Source organism: Pyrgilauda ruficollis, unplaced genomic scaffold (genome assembly GCF_017590135.1).
Source record: "Pyrgilauda ruficollis isolate IOZ18807 unplaced genomic scaffold, ASM1759013v1 scaffold37, whole genome shotgun sequence".
NCBI classification, from domain to species: Eukaryota; Metazoa; Chordata; class Aves; order Passeriformes; family Passeridae; genus Pyrgilauda; species Pyrgilauda ruficollis.
Window position 1 is genome coordinate 4322070 of NW_024525156.1, and position 22728 is coordinate 4344797.

At 39.9% G+C, this 22728-nt stretch overlaps 2 protein-coding genes across 4 annotated transcripts in view; both read right to left on the bottom strand.

The window, feature by feature from the left end:
- ABCA13 (ATP binding cassette subfamily A member 13) overlaps positions 1–3246 on the bottom strand; it is a 171639-nt gene extending 168393 nt beyond the window's left edge. Inside the window, exon 1 of the mRNA XM_041475876.1 lies at positions 3178–3246. Within this exon, the coding sequence (XP_041331810.1) occupies positions 3178–3246 (69 nt within the window). The remainder of the gene's footprint in view (positions 1–3177) is intronic.
- Positions 3247–10926: 7680 nt separating this feature from the next.
- Positions 10927–22655, bottom strand: UPP1 (uridine phosphorylase 1). 3 transcript variants are annotated; one of them, XM_041475943.1, is made up of 9 exons: positions 22615–22649; positions 20399–20491; positions 19969–20034; positions 17061–17178; positions 16423–16581; positions 15310–15424; positions 14645–14854; positions 12983–13129; positions 10927–11522 (listed from the first exon to the last, which is right to left on the bottom strand). In XM_041475943.1, the coding sequence occupies exons 2-9, from the start codon at positions 20431–20433 to the stop codon at positions 11383–11385; spliced, it is 990 nt and encodes a 329-aa protein (XP_041331877.1). In that variant the 5' UTR covers positions 20434–20491; positions 22615–22649; the 3' UTR covers positions 10927–11382. The 3 variants fall into 3 exon arrangements, with proteins under 3 accessions (XP_041331877.1, XP_041331878.1, XP_041331879.1); XM_041475944.1 differs by lacking the exon at positions 20399–20491 and having other exon boundaries at positions 22615–22655; XM_041475945.1 differs by lacking the exon at positions 20399–20491 and having other exon boundaries at positions 22500–22628.
- Between the last annotated feature and the right edge of the window lie 73 nt (positions 22656–22728).

Here is a 22728-nt window from a genome sequence, read left to right on the forward strand (position 1 = left end):
CTTTCAATCTTTTAGGGGTCACCAAGAGCCTGCTGCTCCCGAGGGTGCAGGGATCTGTGTGTGACAGTGACACCCGGCAGGGCAGGGGACCCATCCAGGTACCCCAGAAGGGGAGCAGGGCAAGGCCTGCTATCACAGCCAGCCTTAACCAGGAGTCCAGATCCTCAGCCAATGTCACAGCACGTCAAGCCAAGCAGTGTCCAAGCACAGGGGCTGAGCTGGAGAGCTTCTCCCAGGCAGGAGGGCACAGAAACCCAGTTTTGGCTTGGGCTGCTCAGAGCCCTTAAACTCAGCAGAGGCCCAGAGCCCTGACAGCATCCTCCCCTCCTTGGCATATTCATCCCCATTCCTCCTGTCTGGGGTCAGATGGAGGGCCTTGCTGTGGAGCAGAGCCATTGCTGCAGAGTGTCCGTGGGCTCTCTGTGGGGAATGGAGCCAGCTGCAGCAGCTGAGGGAAGGGCCACTGCAGAAGAGACTTGGGAGGGGATGTCACCAGGCTGCCCTGCAGGGGCTGGAAAGGGTCCAGCTGTCCCTGGGGGCACACACCACCACCATAAGAGCCCACAGGCAGTGGCTGGGGGAAGGTCCCACAAGTTCAGGTGGGGGGTGGGAGACCAGAGCTCGAGGGCTTTATAGGAGAAGGCCCGGACAGCCACAGGCTGGGCTCCCTGCTGCCACTCAGGGCTCAGGACAAGCCCAGCTAGCAGCCAGGGCACAGCACGAGCCAGCTGCTCCCTGAAGGACAGGGAGCCAGGCCGGAGCCAGGGCAGCAGGGCCTGGCCAGGAAGGGCCTGGCCAGCAGTGCTCCGGCAAGGCAACAGGCTCTGCTGGGAGCCTGGGACTCCAGGGGAGCCAGGGCTAAGGCTGGGCCGGGAATGAGGGGATAGGGCATGACTGCTGCTCCTGCTGACAGGAATTTGGGATAAGAACTGAGCTGCAGAGGAAACAACAGGTTGGAGGACACAATGAACCACCAGCATGCTGCAGGCATTGAGCATGCAAAACTGATCGTAACAAGTGATTTCTTGTACACATGGGGAAGTAACGCTGCTGTATAAGGATTACTTTTGTTCAAATAGGAAAAGTGCCCACAGAAGGTCCAAGGAAAAAGTATTTGTGACATTGCAGGATTGCAGTCCTTGCACAGCTGCTTTGCCCAGGCACTGAGGGGAGCTGGAGCCTGAGAGCTCATGACATTCTGGGGAGATGCACCTGGGAGGAATAGTGAGTTTTGGTAGCAGAGGTTTAGGACCCAGCTGATTTTAATTCCAATTGTCCTCTAAATTAGGGCATCAGAATTTGGGAATCACATTTCATCCTTTACCTAGCTACAAATTTGGATGGTGATAAACATTATTTAAATGACAGTTAAGAAATGCAGTGATGGAGAACTAAAGTAGCCTGGTAGTGTGTATGTCCTGAGCTTCTAGAATCTGTAGTAAAAGTAGAAGTAAAAGCTTCTGAAAACAGAAATAAGAATGTATCTTTGGCACAACTGCAATTTCAAACTCCAACAAGTCAAAACGTACAAAAGAACCTGTCCTGCCTTTGAATCATGTTGGTAGAAGGTGCTGATGCCAACCTGAATTTCAGTCACAAGACCTGTTCCTTACAGAACACTTACATCTGTCACAGCCCCTTCACCCTTCACTGTGTAATATCGAATAATGGCACATGGCACTCAGAACACTTTGCTAGTTTATCAGCCCTAACTGCTGATAAACAGCCATCAGGAGAAAATTGTCTTATACAGACAGATCTACGTGGTATGGAACAGCACTGAAGCACATCAGATCTTTCAGGAGGTGTTTCTCTCTTCAGATTCACAAGGGTCTCACCATCTCTGCATAGGTGGATGATCCAACCTGGATTTCTCCCCCCCGTACTGCAGATGGAGCACCTTCACAGCTCAGTGCTTGCACAACAGCACACAAGGAGGTTTTGCAAGTTCCCCAGGGCAGCTTCTGCCTCTCGACAGACAGAATGAAGTTTGCTTTGGATCACCCTTGTGATCACTCCTGGCTTGGAGAAGTCTGCTTCTCAGTGAGTTCTCTATTCAGGAAATCTACCAATTAAACAAACTTATGACTTACATGAACTAAGATTTTTTTTCTTTCAGAAATATATAAGGGAACACAACACAGAACAAGAGGAGAAATAGATCCACATGCAGGGAAACAGGAGATACAGAGAAGCCACTTGATGCACCCCGATTGAACTTAAGAACTGTACAGGCATGGAGAATAATATGACCAACAGCATCCTTCCCCCAAAAGTATATTTTATATTAGAAAACATCACTTTCATTAACTTGGGGAAGAAATTCCTCTCTAAATCTCTATTTTATTGAGGCTAAATATTTCTGAAACTGAAAGCTGTGTGCTTGTTTAATTGAAATAATCCTATCCAAAGCAGCTAACATGCTTCACTGCAAATCCCCAGATCATTATAGACAAGTGAAATCTGTGTGAAACTATTAATTGAAGTGACCTTTTTTCCCCACAAAAATGTTCTCTCACTTGAGAAAATTCACTTCCTTCTATCCTAAATTTTTTTTTCCATCACAGTAAAGGTAAAAGTCATCAAATATCTAATTTTCATCATTTTAATTTTGACTTCTATTTTAAGCAGCTGTTTTCTGTTTTAAAACATTATTTTGCATATTGGAATTTGAAAGGTTAAATTAGGCTTTGGAGAGCAGATAAGAAAGGAAATTAAGAAGTTTATGCAATTTTAATACACAATACATTCCCTGTATCTAGACTTTGATCACAGTCATGCAAGCTTTCTTACATTACCTATAAGCACCTGTAATGTGAAAAAAATTTATTTTCTCTCTTGCCACTGCTAACCAGCACTGCTAGTATCTAATGTTAATTAAAAGATAAGAAGTGCCTCTTCAAAATTTTTATGACATTTGTCTCATTTGCAAATTGGGGAGAATTGGTGTATTCAGCCATTTTAGAACTAAAACAACACGTTCTATTCTTGTGTTTTCAACAATTAGGTGACAAAAGGCAAAACAAGAACCACTTGCAGCCAGCCTGTCCTTAACAATCTGCAGTGAAAAGGGAAAACCGATAGACACAATCTTTCCAATACCAAATACTAATACTAATATTTCCAGATACAAAAAAAATTTAAATATTCCTTTCTTAATTATTTCCAAGCACTCACCGGTTGCCTCACACGGCAGAGCCAATTTTTCCAAAACAGAGCCTTGAATTGGTGCATAGCATGCCCCATATTTTCTTTTCTTTCCTTCATCCAGTTGCAGAGGGGACTTTCTAACTCAGAATCATCTCACCAAGGAGTCCAAACGTATTATTCAGAAGCTGATTAATTCCAGCACTAGTGAATAGTGTAGGAGATTTGCCTGCTTCCTCAGAAAAGATGAGATTATGTTTCTGCCTCTTGTTTTGCTTTCATTGAGGAATCTCATCTTTCTGTTTTTCTTCTCAGCGCAATGAACAGTAAGGGGATGGGTTTATAGAAATGCCTTCAGGCTGCTTTACTCCACAGCATACATTTTGCACTTGTTTCTACTTTTCTGAAATAAAAATGGATGCAAAAAAACAAAGGGATGGAGAAAGAACATGTAACACACATTTATCTTTTTACAAAGTTTTGTGATTTTTTGTCACTTTAGTGTTTATGTCTGTTTGTTTGCAGATGCTCATATTTTTGAAAAAAAAAATAGTAGGAAAATAAATAGGAAAATAAGTCTGTTTCACAACATAGCCCTAAAAATGTCAGTATGCTTCCAGAACATCCTTGTAAGTACACATCCAACACTATAGTGGTCCCAATGCATCATCAGATGACTGTTGAATTTTCTCTTGTGGAGGGTGTATGTCTGACATTTTATTCTCTTTACCTACATAGAGGGGCAATATTCCAACAATAAAAAACTCCATTAATTAATTTCCACATGCCACCTGGGATGAAAATCAGTCTTACAGCAGCACTTCCTTCAGCAAAGAGGTGGGAGAGCAATTCCTTCTGCAGAAGGGGAGCATGTGCAGACCTGTGGTAGCAGAGCCAGTGGGAGACCCAGCAGGAATCTGGTGGTGCAGAGGATGACCACCCTTCCCACCAGGAATGACACTGTCAGCAGAGGACTAAACTTTCTGGGTTTTGTTTTTTTTTTTGGTCTACACAAATGAATTGCCTAAGAATCTGATCCCCAAAAGCTCTTTCTTATGGTCAATAGAGACACATAATACAGCCATTATATAAGGTAATTCAAACCATCTAGAATCTAGAAACCAGTCATGATTCACACACACACACATAGGACAGCATGATGCCTGAACAAATATTCTTTATTTCTTATTATTGCTGAGTAAATTGCATCATTGCACTATCTACAAATATATTGCTATTGAATGAAAGACACAATCTAACATTCACAGCTATTTTTCCTCATTAAGAGTAAAATCCCCCAAAATATAAAAACTTTTTTGATACAGAAGTCATCAAAGAGGAATCCAACTTCCATTAGATTTAAGCCAGGGCAGCAATTTTAAAAGCTAATAAGTCTGCTACTTCTGCGATGAACAACTGCACATCTGCAGATCTAATTAATTATGCCAGTTTCTACAGGATAAGCTTGTGTTGAGTGCCTTAGCTTCCCTTTCCCAGGCTTTGGGTTTGGGTCACCCAGCATCAGTTTTGGCCCTTCAGAGCACATTCTAAACTAAGTTAGAACGCCACTTCCTGGGAAACTGACTGATTAGTCTGTTAAAATATCTCTATTTGGAATGGTGCAAATTTCTGCTTTAATTTTTACCTTTTCTATGGTTCAAGGAACAGAGAAAAAAACAGACTAAGGTGTCATGAATTCATTAGTTTTACATACTGGTCAACATCACCTTCCAAAAGACAGAAATCACAGAGAAGTCATGGCAGAATACGACTAGCTAAACACCTTCATTTCTCAAATATGGTGGGATTTCCTTTTATATTCGCTGCTCTGAGACTGAAAAATTACTGAAGTAATCATTTAGTTCAAATAGAAATGTGAAAGTCCTCAGGACATACTAAAAAACTAAACAGTTTAATGTTTACCTGAATGACGTTAAGCACGTATGTATTTTTGAGTCAGGATTAACTAATACCTTATCCAGGAACGCCACTCCACACTTGGATGGCACTTCTGCTTTCAGTCAAGCAGTGCTAAAATGCCTGCTGTTTCAGAGCATGGGCAGTCATTTTTCTTGCTAGGATCAAAGATGACATTCTGTGATAGCAGTGATGAAATTCTGTGCACAGCAGAAGTATGCATTTTTAAACAATTTTTTTTTTCAGAAACTGAAATTGAAATACTGTTAATTGTTAATATGTGTGAGATCACACAGCCATTCTGGAAAGCCAGGGAGAAGAATCTTTAGAATGTGATTTGTAGGAAGTTATAAATTACTCAGCATAATGAATTACAAGCAGTTACTTATCAAAACACCTGATATGGAAGAGAGTTCCTGTCTGTCTGTGTGTGAGCTAAAGCAGCTCACATGAACCATCTGCCAAATTATTTTGAACAAAACTTTCTGTAAAATCTCTGCCTATCTGACTGTGATGTGTTAATTTATTAAGCCCTATATAATTACATTCTCATAAATGTGGCATTCTATTTTCATTGAACCAATTATTTTGTATGCAATTAGTGTCCAGTACTAATGAACTACTACTCCCCATTCTACTGCGTAAGACACTCAATAGACAAACACCTTTCACCATCAAGTTACGTTGACTTCATTTGTCTCTTACTTCATTAGAGAAGTCTCTCACTTCCTATAGAAATTCAATCTTGCCTCATTTTGTGTCCTCCAGTGGCAGACCTACTTTTTTTCTAGAATGAAGTTTAGGAAAGTAAAAGATATCCATTCCACCAAGAACAATCGCTGCAGTGACATTCTGGGAAATTACTTCTAAAAGTAATTTTAGAAGACACAGATTCTATGAGCTTGATTGTATTATTTTGAGTGTCATAGAAATATGAGAATTATTAAATTAAACAATCACCCCCCAGCCCCAAACAAACCCTTGCCACAAAAGATATAGTATGAAAATGAAACACAGAGGCAGGAAAATCCAAGGAGTAATGAACATGTTTGGAAAGATGCATCAGCTATATTGCTGCCATCCTGGAAGCTCTTTTGAATTCCTAGGTTTCATCAGGAGAGCATCAAGCAGTATCCTGTGCACGTACCAGCCTTAAATATCTATATTAACTATATAATTACTTCACTATAAACAGGTAATAGCTATATTAACTGAATATTTTCAGGGTTCCTTGACAAAGTGGCTGTAGTCAACAGCAACATCTTGAGTATTGCAGGGCAAATTAGAAAGGTATGGATTTCATCATGTGCTCCACTCCCTCCTTCTGGAATGGAAACAAAAACAGGCTCAGAATTGGGTCTCTGAGTAAAGACAAGACAGAGTGATCTGCCCTTTTTTGCTTCTGCTTACGTTTAGCAGGCTTTGCCTCAGTTTTAACTCAAAACTTTACTTTTATAATATACAAGTTATCCCAAATCACTGGGCTGAAAAGGCAGAAAAGCTCCTGCCAGCATCCAGCTCTGGTTTTAAAACTTGACTGCTTTATAATATCATACCATCAACACGCCATGTCTAGCCTACAGTTTTAATACAATGTAATTAGAGTAGGCTGGCAAGCACTTTCAAAGAAACATAATTTTATATGTTAAATAGGTTGAAGCCCGGGAGCCAACAATACTGTTTGGTATGGACAGGAATGCAGTCAAATCATGGGAGAATATGGCTGGGAATCTGGCAAACAAACCTATTTTCCTATCACCACCCACCACTTCTTTCACAAGGTTTATTAAGTAATCACAAGGCTTTCCTTTTAATATTAATAGGAGTACTACTTGTAAATATTTACATGGGCCAGACCTGTGTTCAGACAAAGTGCCTGCAGGATGACATCAATTAGTAGCATCTTTCCTGGGAGACGCTTCGTGTGTGCAAAGTTAGGGCCTGATGAAAAATGTTAGTTGTGGGCCAGGTCAAATAATGGGGCTGATTAAAATGGAGCTATGTGTTAAACCAACAAAACAAACCCAGTCTCCCAAGGAGGCTGGTAGTTTGTTTGAACTTCTGGGGAGCTCTAGGAAATTTACTCTCGTAAAATGACAAACTGATAGGAAATTGAAAATTTTCTCACAGCTACAAGCTCAGTGCCAACAAGAAGCGTCTGGAATCAGGCTCATGTGTCATGTAAAACCAGCTCTTGTCTGTCTTTTGCTGCTGCTTCACTTTGTTTGTAGCCCAAGCAAAAGCACTGTACCTGTCAGCATTACTCTTTCTTCTATTATTGCACCACAGAGTTTCAGATTTAATATTGATCTGTTCAGCAACTCCTTTCTCTTCAGCAGAAGACTTTCTGGGCTTGTAATTTAATCCATACTCTGGAGCATAATATTAAATGGCAATTATTTTAGAAAGATAAAACATTAATTTTAGTCACTCAAAGACTGACAAACTTTCAGGAAAAGCAAACCTCAACATTTTGTAGCAAACCAAAACAGCAACATCAAATCACATGACTGTGCCTTCTTGTATTCTGTTGTTACACGCAGATCCAATCCCCAAAGCCCAATTTGCTGCTTTGGTTTTCTTTCACCTGATTTTAATGGAAATTAAAACCACCCCTGATTCAGCCATACAACCATTTTATTTAGGAGTATATATTGAGATCCCAACTTTAAAAAAATCCAGTTCTGTTCCACAATGCACTGAAAATCCTTTACAAAGAAGAATGTTAAAAAAACATGTTGCTTATTACATGCATATACTTTCAAGAAATACTGAAATTATCAAATTATTTCACTTGGTTTTTAAAGGACAAATAAAAAAATTTGTTGTCTAACCACTTGTGGACATAGGTCATTCCATAATGTTCCTTGTCAGGATTTCTCACACCTTCCTTTAAAGAAAATCCTTCTCTGAGACATATCAAGATGCCAAAAATAAAAAAATCCACTCCTTCAAATAACTGTCTCAGTTCCTGCTCTTTTCAGTCTCTTGCAAATGTAAAACCATTGCATTATAACCTGTCTTCATTATGATCTCAACCATTTCTTCAACAAAATGGTAGGAATAGGCCAGAACATCATGACTCACAGAACAAACCATTGGTAGGAACCACTTTTTTCTCCCTTCCTGCTTCCACTCTATTCACATCTTATGCATTCCTTCTTTGCTTTTATCCCTTCTGACCCCTGGATTAAATGGATTGTATAGTATTTTGCTAGGTACAGGATAGCACAGAGAACCACAGCAGGTCCTTGATTTGAAATGGGATTCTGGAGTTTGCAGGATTCGTAAATCTACTTGGAGACGCTGCATTATGTAATATTGAACATATATGTGATACCATACATGTTTTTTAAAATATCACCACTCCAATTCCTGATTCATGTTCTACAGAAAGAATAATAATGGGTATATTGAAAAATTGACTTGCCTATAAAACCTGTAAATATTGTAAAACTCTCTGTAAAGCCTACAGGAAGGTAACTTCTTGGCCGGATGCACACAAGTGACTCACTTCTCTATCTCCCTGTCCAGGTGCAGTCACAAGGGAAAATACAATTGTTCTTATCAGAGTAACAGTCTGCCAAGTTTCCCCTGAAGTCAGGAAAAGTATTTTATTGCATGTCAGATGTGTCTGTAGAGTGACCTCTTGCATTAGGAACACAGCATCAGGAAAGGGGGAACAGCAGAAACAGGAGGATTCTTGGTATCCTTTGGCTTCTAATTTTAAGCTTTCATATGTCCCTTTAGTCCATCTGGTGGGAAGCACAGAAGTAAATCTTTTAGCAGAAAGAAATGTACAGTGTCCTAAGGAATAGTGGGAAGGAGGAAGGACATACAGGAAAAAGGTTAATGGTTCATCTTTCAAGAGGCTTCTGCCATGGTCTTGGCTATTGATTTAAAACAATAATTGCCTCGTCCCATGAATGCATGACCCTTATCTCCAGCTTGGCCAGGCGACAAGACCATTTATATCTTAGCATCTAGCACATAAGAGTTTTCATATGAGTTCTCACTCATATGAAAACTCTTATGTGAGTTTTCATATGAGTGAGAATAGTGCCTACACTATTTGACTGTAAAAACAAAAATTTTTTGTTTCATTTGACAGCACACACTGTTAAAATAATTCAAGAAATTCTTTTTAACAAGTTTCCAGATTAATTCTGTCCTTGCTTTAAAAAGACAAATCACATAATTTTAGATTTATATCTCCAGGACAACTGTAGTAATATGCTTCCCCAGAGCTTCACAGTCACATTAAGTGTTTGTTTTCTAGGTAAAACATTTTCTTTGTCTCTTTAGGTACTTCTTATAAAGTATTTCTTATACAACAGCAAACTGTCTCCTCCAAACCTATACCAGTCAATTTGGTGTAAGACTTCCTTCATCATAAAGTGCAGCACGCACTGACATGATCTTGTTTTTATCTCCTTGCTGCTTTTTTGAGAAAAAAGATGTGCTTTGTTGCATGTTTCCCAAAGGGTCTCACAGACTTCACACAATGCCTAGGCAAGCACCAGGCATAGTTAAACACAGATTGTTTGGTTTTGGTTTGTTTGGGTTTTTTTTTTGTTTGTTTTTTGTTTTGTTTTGTTTTGTTTTTTGGGGGGTTTTTTTTGTTTGTTTGGGTGTTTTTGGGGGGTTGTTTGGTTGTTGTTGTTTTTTGGGGTTTTTTTTGTTTTTGTTTTTGTTTTTTGTTTTTTTTAATAAAGGAGAAACAGTTCAAACAAAATATAGAGCTATTCCCACTTCCCTTCTTTTCTTTAGGGGAAAAAAGATTTTCTCTGAAAGCTTACCTTCTCTGTGTATCTGATGATAAATGAGAAATTATGGTTTTAAAATTAAGAGAAGACTAGATTGTAACTTTCTAAAAGTTACTAATATGTTTTCCAGCTGAAAAACTCATTAAATTTAAGGAGACTGATCCTCAATGGTAATTTTCTGTTCATGTGTCACCCTTCTTTATTTTTAATGTTTTCATCACATTGTTTCCAGTCTCTGTCACTTGACGACTGTGCCTAATACTTACATCCTTCTCTTACAGTTCTAACCCTTGTGCTTGTTAACAGCATTGCAGACTGCAATCCTCACAAAGAAAAATCTCATTTTCCTGGGTCAGCCACTGCTGTTCTGAGAGCTTATTCAGACTTTTTGACTTGTGACCCCTGCTAGGACTGGACCCTCCCCCACTGCAATAGAAAAAAGGAAAATAAAAAAGAAAAAAAAAAAAAGAAAAAAAGGAAAAGAGATAAACACATTTTCTTTAACTGACCATGTATCCACACATTTACATTCAAACCACAGCAGCAAAGCAGCCAGGAGTATGATTTTTTAAAAAATCCTGAACACTTAGGCCAATGTTAGTGGAAAAAACTGCAATTGCAGAAGGGGTTTTGATGGCATGTACTACTAAGAGGTATACTCCAGTTCTTCAGAAGAACTGGGAACCATTGCAACAGTGGGTGTTATGTCCTGAGAATGGAGATGAATACCAATTAAAAAAAAAACCAAAAAAAAAAACAAAGTAAAAGCAAGAAAAGAAAAGGGCTACCATAATACCTGTGAACATGCTGTGCATCTCCCAAATGCCTTCGATTCCTCTTCATAAGCAGGAGTCTTGTTTCAGCAAAAGATTGCTAGTATCTCAATGCAAAATTACTTAATGCATAAATATTTCCTGGGTATGGATTCAATTCTTTAGTTAAAATATTGCTGGATTAGTATCTAAGCAGTACAGATATTCAACAGCTCAGTGTCAAGTCCTTAATGCTTAGAAACTTCAGTCCCGCACTTTGCAATTCCATGAAATTTTAATATATGAAAATAGTATTGTTTATTTATCAAAGTCTGCAAAAAAACTGTATTCACTTTAAGTTTTATTTACAAGTGAAGCAACAAAGACAATCATAAGTTATATAATTGTTTATAACAACAAGAAAATTATTCAAATTTTTAAGTTAATTTGCTGGTATGCGTGTACTTGGCCATAAAGTTTGATTTTCTCTCTAGTTTTTCTTTTACAGCAGAGATAAATAAAGCTTTTTCATGTATTATCACAGCCTTGTCCTTCACAACAGATCTGCTTTCCAATTCATAGAAAAGTGAGTTTTCTATCCAGCAATGCATAACTAAGTAAAACTTAACTGAAGTCCTTCAGCACATTCAGTTCCCAAAGAACAGTGACATAAATGATTAACTCCCACTGACACACGGAATGCTGTAAGTTATTCTGAGGCAAAAGACCTGTAATGCACAGAAATCATAACCTGATCTGTACAAAGGCCTTCTCCTTCTCTAAAACACGAGATGGATATTTCACAATTTCCCAAGACTTTTCTTAATGAAATATCCCACTAACTTCTGCGGCCTCTGCTGGTACTCCACAAGGACATCATGTGGGCTGCTGATCTGATCCCCTTCGAGTCGATTCAGAAGAGTAACACACACTACAGCAGCTAGAAATTAAAAGACAGCATTAGTTAGGAATGACACTCTTGCATTTTACAGTCCAAAAGCATAAACATTTGAACAAACCACTAAAAGAACAGAAACACAAGAGAAAACAAATCCCCAAAAAAGAGTGTGCAGTACCATGAGATGCTAGGGGACTAGCATGCTGGATGATACAAGGTAGAAATAGTTTAAGTTAAGCTTGCTACACTAATAATAAAGCCAGAGCTCTCAGGCAGCTGCAGACTTAATGTTATTAATGTTAATAGCTCATGTTATATCATGATTCTTATGCTTTCCTTGATAGGGAGTGTATTTCACAAGTACCCAGTACATGCCTGCTAGGAAGTGCCTGGCACACAATTCTAGCAGAGCCAGTTACAGTCCTGTGCTGAGTGCCTGTGCTGTAGGTGCCATCCCTCAGAAAGCAGCAGATAAGCTACCTCCACATTCATGGACAGGGAATACTGCAAGCACATGAGGACCCCATGGATCATCTCAAGTTCATATGCTGGCTTCATATGCAATCACCAGAGCCCCAAAGGCAAAACCCCTCCTTTCACTCAAGCTCAGGTCTGTCACTCAGCCCTGTAACTCTGCTCTGTCTGGGGTTTCTGCCAGTGGCAATTTGCAGAGCACAAACAGTAAATACATATTAGAGACGTACAAAGCAGAGACAGCAAAAGGCTTCGTGAATTGCCCAGGGATAGTACTGGTTGGGTTTTTAATCCCTTTCAGGCCAGTAAGAACTGAATGTGTTTGATATAATGATTGGCCTTTTTGCTTATATTTAATCATTTGACTTCCTCAAGCTTAAAGGAGTTTTAGAAATATCAGTATTTTAAATCAGCATATTCCTTGCTAAGGAAAGTGAGAGAAGACAGTTAATATGAAAAGAAGAAAGACATTGTTTTACATTATTTTTAATTTCCCTTTTTTATTTAGCATGCATTTAAAAAAATGAACTCATTTTATGATTTGGAACAGTTTATTCATGATGCTACTAAAAATCCTCAACTGTTTAAGAATGATAGTCTTAAGTCTACAGAAAATGTTCCATTTGATTTGAAAGTATAGAAACTGAGTATAGTTACATATATATAGATCTGAGAATCACCTGATTGTTTAAATTAAGCAGTTGCTTTCTATAAACTTCAGAAGCTAACTAGAAAAAACAAATTAATGCCATAGGTTAATTAGGTACTTTAATGATTTACACTGTTGCCATGGGCTGGAATAGCAAATGACAGAACTGTGTAAAAACTGCATGAGGAATTATGATAAGTTGTGACATGACTGAAACAAATCAAAAAATGATAGCAACAAAATTATAAGCAGGAATATCTTTTATATATATGTGTATGTGCAGAAGGTATGTTAACATTCCTTTGCAGTTTTTAGCCACAAATGCCCTGCAATACAATACATTTCCTATAGCTAGGATAAAGTGACTAAGTTAGGTTACCTTTGACACCGCTGAGATTACACATTGCAGCAAATACAGAAGACTCCATCTCGATGTTTCTGACACCAGACTCATAAGCATTCTTCAAATATTGCAGTTTTTCTTCTTCATCATATAAGCAGATTGCACCATCCAACCTGCCCTGTCCTAGAAAGTAATTTTGTAGAACATTTCAGAGTGATGAAGTCACAGACCAAATTCAATTTTGAAAACACCCAGTTATTACAGTCTCCTTAATACAGTGCTCAGCTTTTACTCCTACTCTTTATTTTTGTGCATAAGACAAATAGGACAAAGTGATTCTCAGCTATTGCTAGAGCGTATACATATTATTTGTATTCTTTATAATCATGGTAACTTAATGGTAATTGGTGAATCATGGTAACTTAATTAGTCTTCTTCGCTTCAATTCCAAAATTCATAAGCAGGAAAATGTATGCTGTACATTACCACACGTACAAGTACCAAAATTCCACAACAAACTTTAAGTTGTATGGAAGCGCTGCATTTTTAATGTGTTTAATCACTGATTAAGCACATCAAAAAAAACCATTAAAAAACACATTAAAAAAACCACCAGGCTTAAAAATGCTCTCCTGTTCCTACCTTAAAAGGATGAACATTTTATTACTTACAACTTTCCAAGGTAAGACATGTAGAGTCTCTTAAGCTAACTAGCTCATACTGTTGTAAATTCTGAGAAAAATTTTTAGTCAAATTATTCAAGAACATCACCTACAGACAAGACAGCAGCAGGCTAAGTACAGCAGAGTTGAAATACACTGTATTTTACTCAGTCTCTTCTTGAGTTTGGGAGATGTACTCCTAAATTAATGTCCTCAATCCTGTTCTCAGCTTTTGCTGTATGAGTTGAAAACATCCCTGACACTTTTTTTAGTGTTGCTTGCACCTGTGGTTGGTGCCTGAGAAACACAAACTGACAGTGTGTGCTTCTGCCCAAGCTGGAGCACTACAATGAAGACCATTTGACCCCTACTCAGCAACAAACAGAAAAAGTGGGATGAGGTGCCACTTATATTCTGTTCTCACAAGGTTTGAAGGGCGTTTCTGAATGAACATCTAGATTTGGGAGATCAGAAAAGCACCTGAATGCCTGTGTGTTTATCCAAAATAGGAGGTATTGTAGGTTTGTGTCTCCTACATAGCCACACTGACATAACTCAGCAACTTATCTTTGGTTGTTTGATCACTGCTTTGCTCAAACTGAAACAGCTTCCAACCCTTTTTTTCATAAAATATTTACTTTAGGTACATAACCAGTGCAAAGAAAACCAACCCTAAACAAGTCACAAATAATTCCCACTCCTCTAATCCCCTAGGATGCTTCAATAAATCACACAAATTTTGTGACAAATATACCTGACAGGTACATGAGAAGTGTATAGTAGACTGTATGTACTTCAGAGGATCTATTAAAGCTGGGGAGAAATCTCCACAAAATTACAAGTTTGCTACAGCCAACTGCTAAGTACAATGCTTGATTTTAAGTAGATGAAAAATAGTTTAATTGAGATTTTTGAGACAAGCCAGAGTAGGGAATGCATTCTGTTAGTGAACTGGAAGCTTAATGTTAATATATTATTCAATATTTATCTGTTGCTGCTTACCAATATTCTCCTGTTAGTCTATCACCAGCCTTACCTTCATAGAAATCCAAAGTGCACATGGTGTTTCCAATGACTGTATGGAACTGACCGATTTCTTTACTGCACTGCATCAGCTCCTTAGCCAGCTGTTCATCCAGGCTAGTGCTGCGAATTACTGTCTTTCCCAGGACAACCTGCTCCAGCTGAGGCTTGAAGGTGGCATCTACAGACTGCCTCGTTATAACCACTGAGCCTGGCTCCAGACCTGCAGCAAAAGGAAATAGATATATCTTCACAATGCAGTTAACTAGTAGTTTCCAGACACATAAAACATACATCTTGACCCAATCCTGTTTATTTTAAAGGTGGGAATTTTGCCTCTGAATCCACCAAGAGAATTTTTTGTCCATGCCCAGCTGCTTCAGTTTATTATTACAAGTAATTTCTGAAAGAAATAAATTTTTCCTTTTTTACTTCTTTCTTATATTTTCATACAGGACAGGAACATCCTCCTTCTCACATTGTCAGATCTTTAAGTGCATTTTCCCTATGCAAAAGTAGATGTTGCCTTTACTTTCAAAATTACAGAAATAAAATGATGCACCTCCTGTGGAAAACTGTTCTGACCATTAATGTCTTACATGCAGAGAGATGCTTTACTCTCCTGCAATGACACTTTGGTTTGCAGAAAGGAAAAAAAGAAATCAAGAGGGGAAATACCTATTCCACCAGAGGTGCCAATGCGAATGATGGTTATGTCTGAACACTTGGCATGATACAACAGTTTGATCAGCTCGTGCAACATGATTGAAATAGAAGGAATGCCCATACCATGCTGAAAAGGAAACACAAATTAATATTCCACATTCACATAGACAACACAATATATATGTGTAAGAAGCAGCTGGACATTATCTCCTGCCTGATACTGTTTTCCCAAGTGCCACCTAAGTCACTCCCACAAAACTCCCAGCTTCTGGGCCTACAGAAAGGTACTGAAAGGGCCTACAAATAGACTCCCACTAGCTTTGGCAGACTGTGGATGAAATACAGTATTTCTAAAAATCATTAATTACAGAACATTTACATTCTCAAAAGTATAGAGTGTCCTTTCCCAATATCTGACTAATGCACTTCATCATGGAGCATTTCCTAAACACAAGAAAAACCCCACTCTGATTTTTTACCAACCTGAAGTGCTAGTGAATAGTCCAGCTAATTTTTTTCAAAACACAGACACACTGTGGTTTAGTCTTGACGCTCAGCAAATACAAATCCACATTAGTTTACACAATATTGTGATAATTACAGCTCACAAGAAAGGGTGCAAAGTAATACTAAAGCTTTGCAATTGCAAATGAAGCATGTAATTGTGTCTACAAATTGAAGCTATGATTTCTTTAAAATGCATACATGGCTTGGCAGCACCAGTCCCATGGAATGCTACTCTTAAGCACATTTGACAGTGCCATTGCAGATACATGGATCTAGATGTGATATAGACATTTTTCCAGTACCCCACATGCACCAAGTGAATTTTTCCCCCATTTCAGGGTACAGAACAGGGATAAGGCAACAGTAACTGCTCAAAAAATCTATAAGGCCATTCCTGCAACACCTCAGTGGTACACTGAGGACAAAGGGATGCAAGAAGGAGCAAAGGTAGTGGAGATTTTCCCTTTTACAAAAAAGGGCTAAAAAGGAATCCTTAATTAGTTGACTGCACTGTTTTGAGCAGCCTGTTTAGGATTGTGAAGTATTTAAAAGAAACATTCATGTCGAACAGCATGAAAACTGAACCATGTCCCGTGTCAGACGAGGGCAAGCACTTACACTGACAGACAACACGGGTCCCACTTTGTACATGGCGTAGCGGTCGGTGCCCGCGCAGATGTTGGGGTAGTCACTTCCCGGGCTCCCGAGCCCCAGCTCCTCTGCTATGTAGGCAATAAAAGCTTTCATCCTGGAAGGACTTCCTCCAACACACACAAACTGGGGCGGACAGAGTTCCATAACACAAAATCAATTGTGTAATTCAGTAGGTCAAAGAACAACACGAGTATGCAAATGCCTTCAGTTAGCACAGATTTATCCCCAGATATGATGCTTCTCTTAATCATTCTAAAATGCCATGAAGAAGAATTATGGAAAAAGCTGTCTACAGCACTCAAATGCCTCCACCCTGTTTAAACTAATGAATGACAAATATTGATATGAAGACCCAACAAATAGAAGTTGTATCTGAATAGACCCTACAGCATTTGCCTTTTTAATGGATGAAATGAGACAGTCAAAATCAATTACCCTCAGCTTTGTTGGATAGCAAAAGTGACAAGAACCCACAAAATTTTTCCGCTTTTGCATGTACTCCTCAATTGCTGTTAGGCTGACACAGTCTTATTCTGAAGACAGCTACACTTTCACCTTCTGCAGAAAAACTCAGGCCTGCTGAACAAAGCAGAGCATCTTACCTTTACATCCCCAAATAATGTCGGAAAATCATGGGTACCGGTCCCAAGAGCAAAATGGTACAGAATGTCTTCTTTCATTTTCTCCAGGTGAGGATTGCACAGATGAATAAAATTCTCTCTACCAAGACATCAGCATTGTGAAATATATAGAATATATACAAATATATATAGAATATATACAAACATTGAACAGCTGACAATTCTTCAAAGTCAAGCATTCAAAAGTTGGGAAATACCATGCATACAAATGTCTGTACTACCTTATTTTGGTTCCTTGTGCATTGTGCTAATGAAACCCTGAATTCCATAACACAGGATGAAATTGCTGAAGAAAAGCCCAGATGTTCAGATGCATTTGCAACAGTGTAATCTTAATCTTTATCTTATTATCTTAAATAGTATTAAAGCTGGGTACCGTAGTGGGTCTTTATGGTGAGCAGAACAATGGGAGCAGGACCAGGCAAAAGTCAATAGCCCACCATAATACAGAGGCAATCTATAGCAAAACTCAAAAGCAAAACTTGACCTCTGTTTTGACTGAAACTCTGTCAGCCACCTGAGAAGGATGGGATGATTTCAGCTTTATGGACAAGCTCAAACTAGATTTCTGGCAATTCGTCTTACTCTGTCATAGACAGGAGCAAAAAACCCTATGTCATGAAACTGATAACAAGGGTACAGAGGATCTGAAAAACAAAAGAGAAAAGTGGAGATCTGAAGCAAGGAGAAAACCATAGAAGTGAAAAAAAAAATTCAAGAAAAGGGAAAAGAGGGGAAGAGGTAAAAATAATTCACTTCTTCCTAAGTGCTTCTTGTAAAGAAATGATACATCTTAAAAGAAAAATAAAAATTAATCTATCTGAAGAGACAGGAAATGACAGGACCAGGGAGGGAAACCTGAACTACTTGGCCTGTGGGATCACGTTCATGGATAATTCAATAGTGGGCTACCTAAACAAGCTGAATGATTTATAAAATGTCTACTTTCTGTGCTTGATGTTTTAAGTTGAATTGAAACAGGTAGGAAAAGACTAGTCAGTAAGTACAAGCTTAAGCAGAACACTTGCCAGTACTTCAAAGTAATTTCTGAGAGATGGAATCAAGCGGTAAATAGCTTCCAGACACAAGAAGATTATTTAATAGCTTAATGAAGGCCCAGTGGAAGCACAGCATGGCTCAGCAAATTCAAACTGCTTTGTCAGAGGAGACAAACAAAAGAGTTCACCTGGACTTCATTCAAAAAATCATTATGACAACTAAGGAACAGCTCTGAAGCCTAAACAGAGGTGTTTAGCACTATTTTAGATGGTCCAGATTACTAGGTTATCTTATCTGCCTTCTAATGCCTCTCCAGAAAGGAGATAAGGCAGAAAGGAACTATGCTTTCCATTTCTTCCTATGTCTTATCTGCCTGTGCAGGATGCAGGAAGTCTACAGTGGCCAAGATGCCCATGCTGAGGTCACTGAACTCTTCCCTGGAAAGCAAATAGTTACAACCCAGATATTCTGAGTATAGCAATTTCTTCTGTTCCTGATGGTCTCTCTCCAACATCATTAATTATCCAGTAACAGCCGCACCACCAAGGAAAGAGGTGTCATCCCAACCCACCCTATCTGTCCCTGCCCACCGCAGACAATCACCTTCAGCAAAAACTGAAAGAGCTGCCCACCCAGGCAGCCAGTCCATTCACCCCTTCAGTAGGAATTCCCTTCCATCTCCCATGGTCTCCATTTGCCTCCCTTCAAACAAATCCTGCCTGAGGTGGAACCAAAGGCTTTGGCTGCCTTTTTTCTTCCTTCCAAGAGACCTGTTTGGCTCTGGGAGGACTGAAGAGCAGGTGTATGGCTTGTCATGAAGACAGACAACCTAGGAATTCACCAGCTCATATTAGCAGAATTTCTAGGCTGCCTCCCCTGAATTATTCCTGTTCAGTTTTGTGGGACACTCTACATTTATTTACTGGCTCACTCACTAATGCAGATCCAATATCTGGCTGTACTGATGTCCATTGGAATGACTGTCACATACAAATAGGATAGGCTACAATTTGAAATCATTTTACAATCTATCCTCAGGTGAGCAAAAAAAAATGTTTCCTTCCTCATGAGAACACTGGCAATAAAAGCTTCTCTCCAAGAAATAAATTGTGGAAAGGCAAGACCCCTATTAAAAGTTCAAGGAAATTCATGTAATACCACTGTCCTCATGCCTGGCCAAAACACAGCTTCCTTCCTCATCTGTAGCTATATTCCACCCTTTCATCTCACAGCCCACCAACAGCACTCTCTGACAGACCACCTCAATATAGTGAGGGGCCATTATCAACTTGCTCAGCTTATCCACACATCTGATTGCAGACTTGGACCCTGGGTAAAATGACCAATAAAAACTAGCATATTATTATGTGTACATAGGATCAATGCCATGGATTTACAGGAGAGGCAAAGTTTGCTTGATAAAAATCCTTGGCATGCAAAGTTCAGGAGCAGAAAATTTATTTCCCTAGAGCTGTTGTAAAGCACCTACAACTTCTAAGGGTATAAGTAAAATACAAATCCAAAGACAAAATAAGCTTAAAGTAAGGATTAGAGAAACACACTGAAATATTTGTTTGAACTCTTGAAGCAGCAGCCAAAATCAACATTTCAGCATCTCATTGGATTAAAATAAGAAAAAATAAAAACATCACCCTGCTTTGAAATATTCACTGTTGAGAGAAGTTCAAATGGCTAGCCACCTCTGTATAGGTGTGGTAAAGCAATAAAGCATCCAATTGTCAAAACATCTGCTACTGGATACTTGGCACTATTATCATAAAATTTATCTTCAACTGAATGAGTGTGTAATGAGTTTGGGGAGGAAGTTGAAGTGTAAACTTGGACAAAATAATTCATTTGTCAATCTTACTTTGAAGCCTGTCCATCATCAGTTTTCTTCTCATTTGAGGAGCCAGGAGCCATGTACGTCTTATACCTAGAATTACATTAAAAAAAAAAAAATCATATAAGTGCATCAGAATAGTGCCATCTGTAAAGCTGGAAGCACTAACAGAGAGAAAAACCTTCTGTATTGATGATAACTACCATGAATATTAAATTCTCCAAATAATCCAGCCACACTACAGCTTTTATAACTGGAGCAAAAGAACAAAATGAGCATCTACACTTTTTACCACTGAGCATCACCACTTTCAAACCCCTCAAGCCTAAATTAATCCCTTGCTATTGCAACCCCCACCTCACCACTACCTCTGTTCTGTGGGGTGAACAGCTGCAGGTTCACTGGCCACAGAGAGGCAAGTCTCACTGCTAACTACCTCACCCTCTTTCCTCCATACCTCCCACACAGCAGTGACTGCCGAACCAGCTTCATTCCCCTTCCACCTCGGGCTCCAGAAGGTCTCCAAAGCTCAGCTCTAGCTAGCAGACACCTGAAACCCAAGTCCAGGAAGCATCTTACTCATAATATCCTCCTCATTAAATTCCTCCTACTAGCCTTAAGAGCACTTCTTTCTCCAGCATAAAGCAAGGAACATGAAAATAAAATACTACTTCAAAAAGCCACTGCTCTCCAGTTTATCATCTATCCTGAATACCTTTTTTTCTGATCCTTTACCTTAACCTATATGCAAAACCTTCTCCCTGCTGCATTCTTCTTTACATTTAAATAGACAAATGTATCACTGAGGCTTTCATGCTGGTCCGAGGACAGAATTATAATTATAGGATGATTAATTTATTATTATTTTCAGAAGTGACTAAGGCTACGTGCTGAAGTTGGTACTTTCTGGGAATGCCCTTGTGGGAAGTATTGAATCATAACGTTTTACTCCACCCTCCATTAAGAAGGGCCTGGCAGCACAGAGATTATAACAGAGACAGGACTGTAATCCTTAAAAACCCCAGGATTACACCACAAGGAAACAGGAAGAAATCGATCTTGCAACAGAATTACATTATATGTGATTTTCTAATGAAGTGCACAACCTAACAAAATAAACAAGAGACCTGCCTGTTAAAAGCCACTGAATAATGGAAATGCATTAAAATTTATAAGGACAATTCGTTTTCTTCATTGAAAATATCAACCTTTATTAAGTAGACCCAAATTTACAGGTACTAGGTAAACTAAATGTATGCAACCATCTGTGGTCAAGGAGGGGAAGTATAAAAGTTGCATTTATAATCAACTACACTTCCTTACGGTAGTACGAAGTATAGTCAGCTACTGGGCAGCACCACATACCACACACATTACAGGAAAAATACATCATTTCTTCCTACAGTCACAAGTCCTGATAAAGAGGAGTTAGAAGCTAGGAAGAAGAAACTGATGATTTTTATGTAGCAAGAAGAAAAATGGCTGCAAATAAACCAAGGATATTCATTCAGGTGTTGTTCACAGTACTAAGCATCCACAAGATTTTTATGTGTTCCCCTAAGTAATCACAGGTACACTTGAAACAGGTACACAAGGTACACAGGTACACAAGTGAATACACTTCAAAAAGCTGAGAACAAAGTTCTGACAGTCCAAAGGTCCAGCTTACCCCCTCAAAAGCACCCAGCTGGAGGTGTCTTGGCAGGAACTGAAGGAAGGAGCGAGCACAAAGCAGCTTTGCCACGGCAGACCCCTGAGAGCAATCAGGTAGTAGCTGACAAGCAACCAGTTAATCTACAGCCACAAAACTCTCACACTAACCAAATAGAAATTTTTACAGACATGTCAAAAGTTTCTGTAGTCTTCTTCAGCCAAAGTTAAAACTGACATTCAACAATAATGTGCTCCCAGCAGCACTCAGATAAACAAAAGGCACAGCGTGTTTTAAGGTTTGGGTTGGAAGGACCCAAAGAATCCTAGAATGGTTTGGGTTGGAAGGAACCCTAAAGATCACCTGGTTCTAACCCTTCTGCCATGGGCAGGAGCACCTTTCACTAGACCGTATTACTCAGAGCTCCATCTTGCCTGTCCTTTAACACTGCCAGGGATGGGGCATCCACAACTTCCCTGGGATACCTGTTTCAGTGTCTCACCATCCTCAGTGAGATAGTGAGTGAAGGATTTCTTCCTAATATCTCACCTAAACATCTAAATCCTCAGACTGGTGCTTTAAACCCATGCAGAATCCACTATAATTGCCACCTCTCATTTTCCCCCCGGCATCCGTCATTTTTGAAGGAAGCCCACAGTCAATGGTTTCTGTAGGGAAAAGCTCTTATTCGGTGCTCGTCCATCATCAGGAAAAGCTGAAGTCGCTGCAAAATTGATTTTACCCTGCTGTTCCCCTCGCTGCTGGCGGAGCGCTCCCCCGGCTCCGCAGACAGAGCAAGCGGCCCCGTCCGCCGACGCCGCGGCACGGCCGAAACGAGCGCCCGACCGGACGGACGCCTGCGCCCGCCGCCCCCCGTGCCTACCCACCCGCCGCCCCCCGTCCCTACCCGCTCTCCGCCCCCGCGGTCCGGCCACCGGGGCTGAGAGACACGGCGGACACCCCACCATCCACCGGGAGCGGACCGCGGGCTGCCGGGGCGCACGGCGGGACGCGCTTCTCACCGGGGCAGCGGGATCCGCCGCTGGGAAACGAGGAAAGCGGCTCGCTGTTCCCGGGCGGGCTGCAGGGACCCCAGCCAAGCCGCCTCCCGCCAGCGGCGGCACCGCCCCGCCCCG

What these genes read in the sequence shown, in the direction of transcription:
- UPP1 (XM_041475943.1), bottom strand. Translation starts at nt 20,433, where the DNA reads ATGAAGCTGGTTCGGCAGTCACTGCTGTGTGGGAG. An exon ending in CATTATTTGGGGATGTAAAG is followed by an intron (nt 16,582 to 17,060) that starts GTAAGATGCTCT and finishes TGTCCGCCCCAG; the next exon opens with TTTGTGTGTGTTGGAGGAAG. An exon ending in TGGCACCTCTGGTGGAATAG is followed by an intron (nt 14,855 to 15,309) that starts GTATTTCCCCTC and finishes CTTTTGCTGCAG; the next exon opens with GTCTGGAGCCAGGCTCAGTG.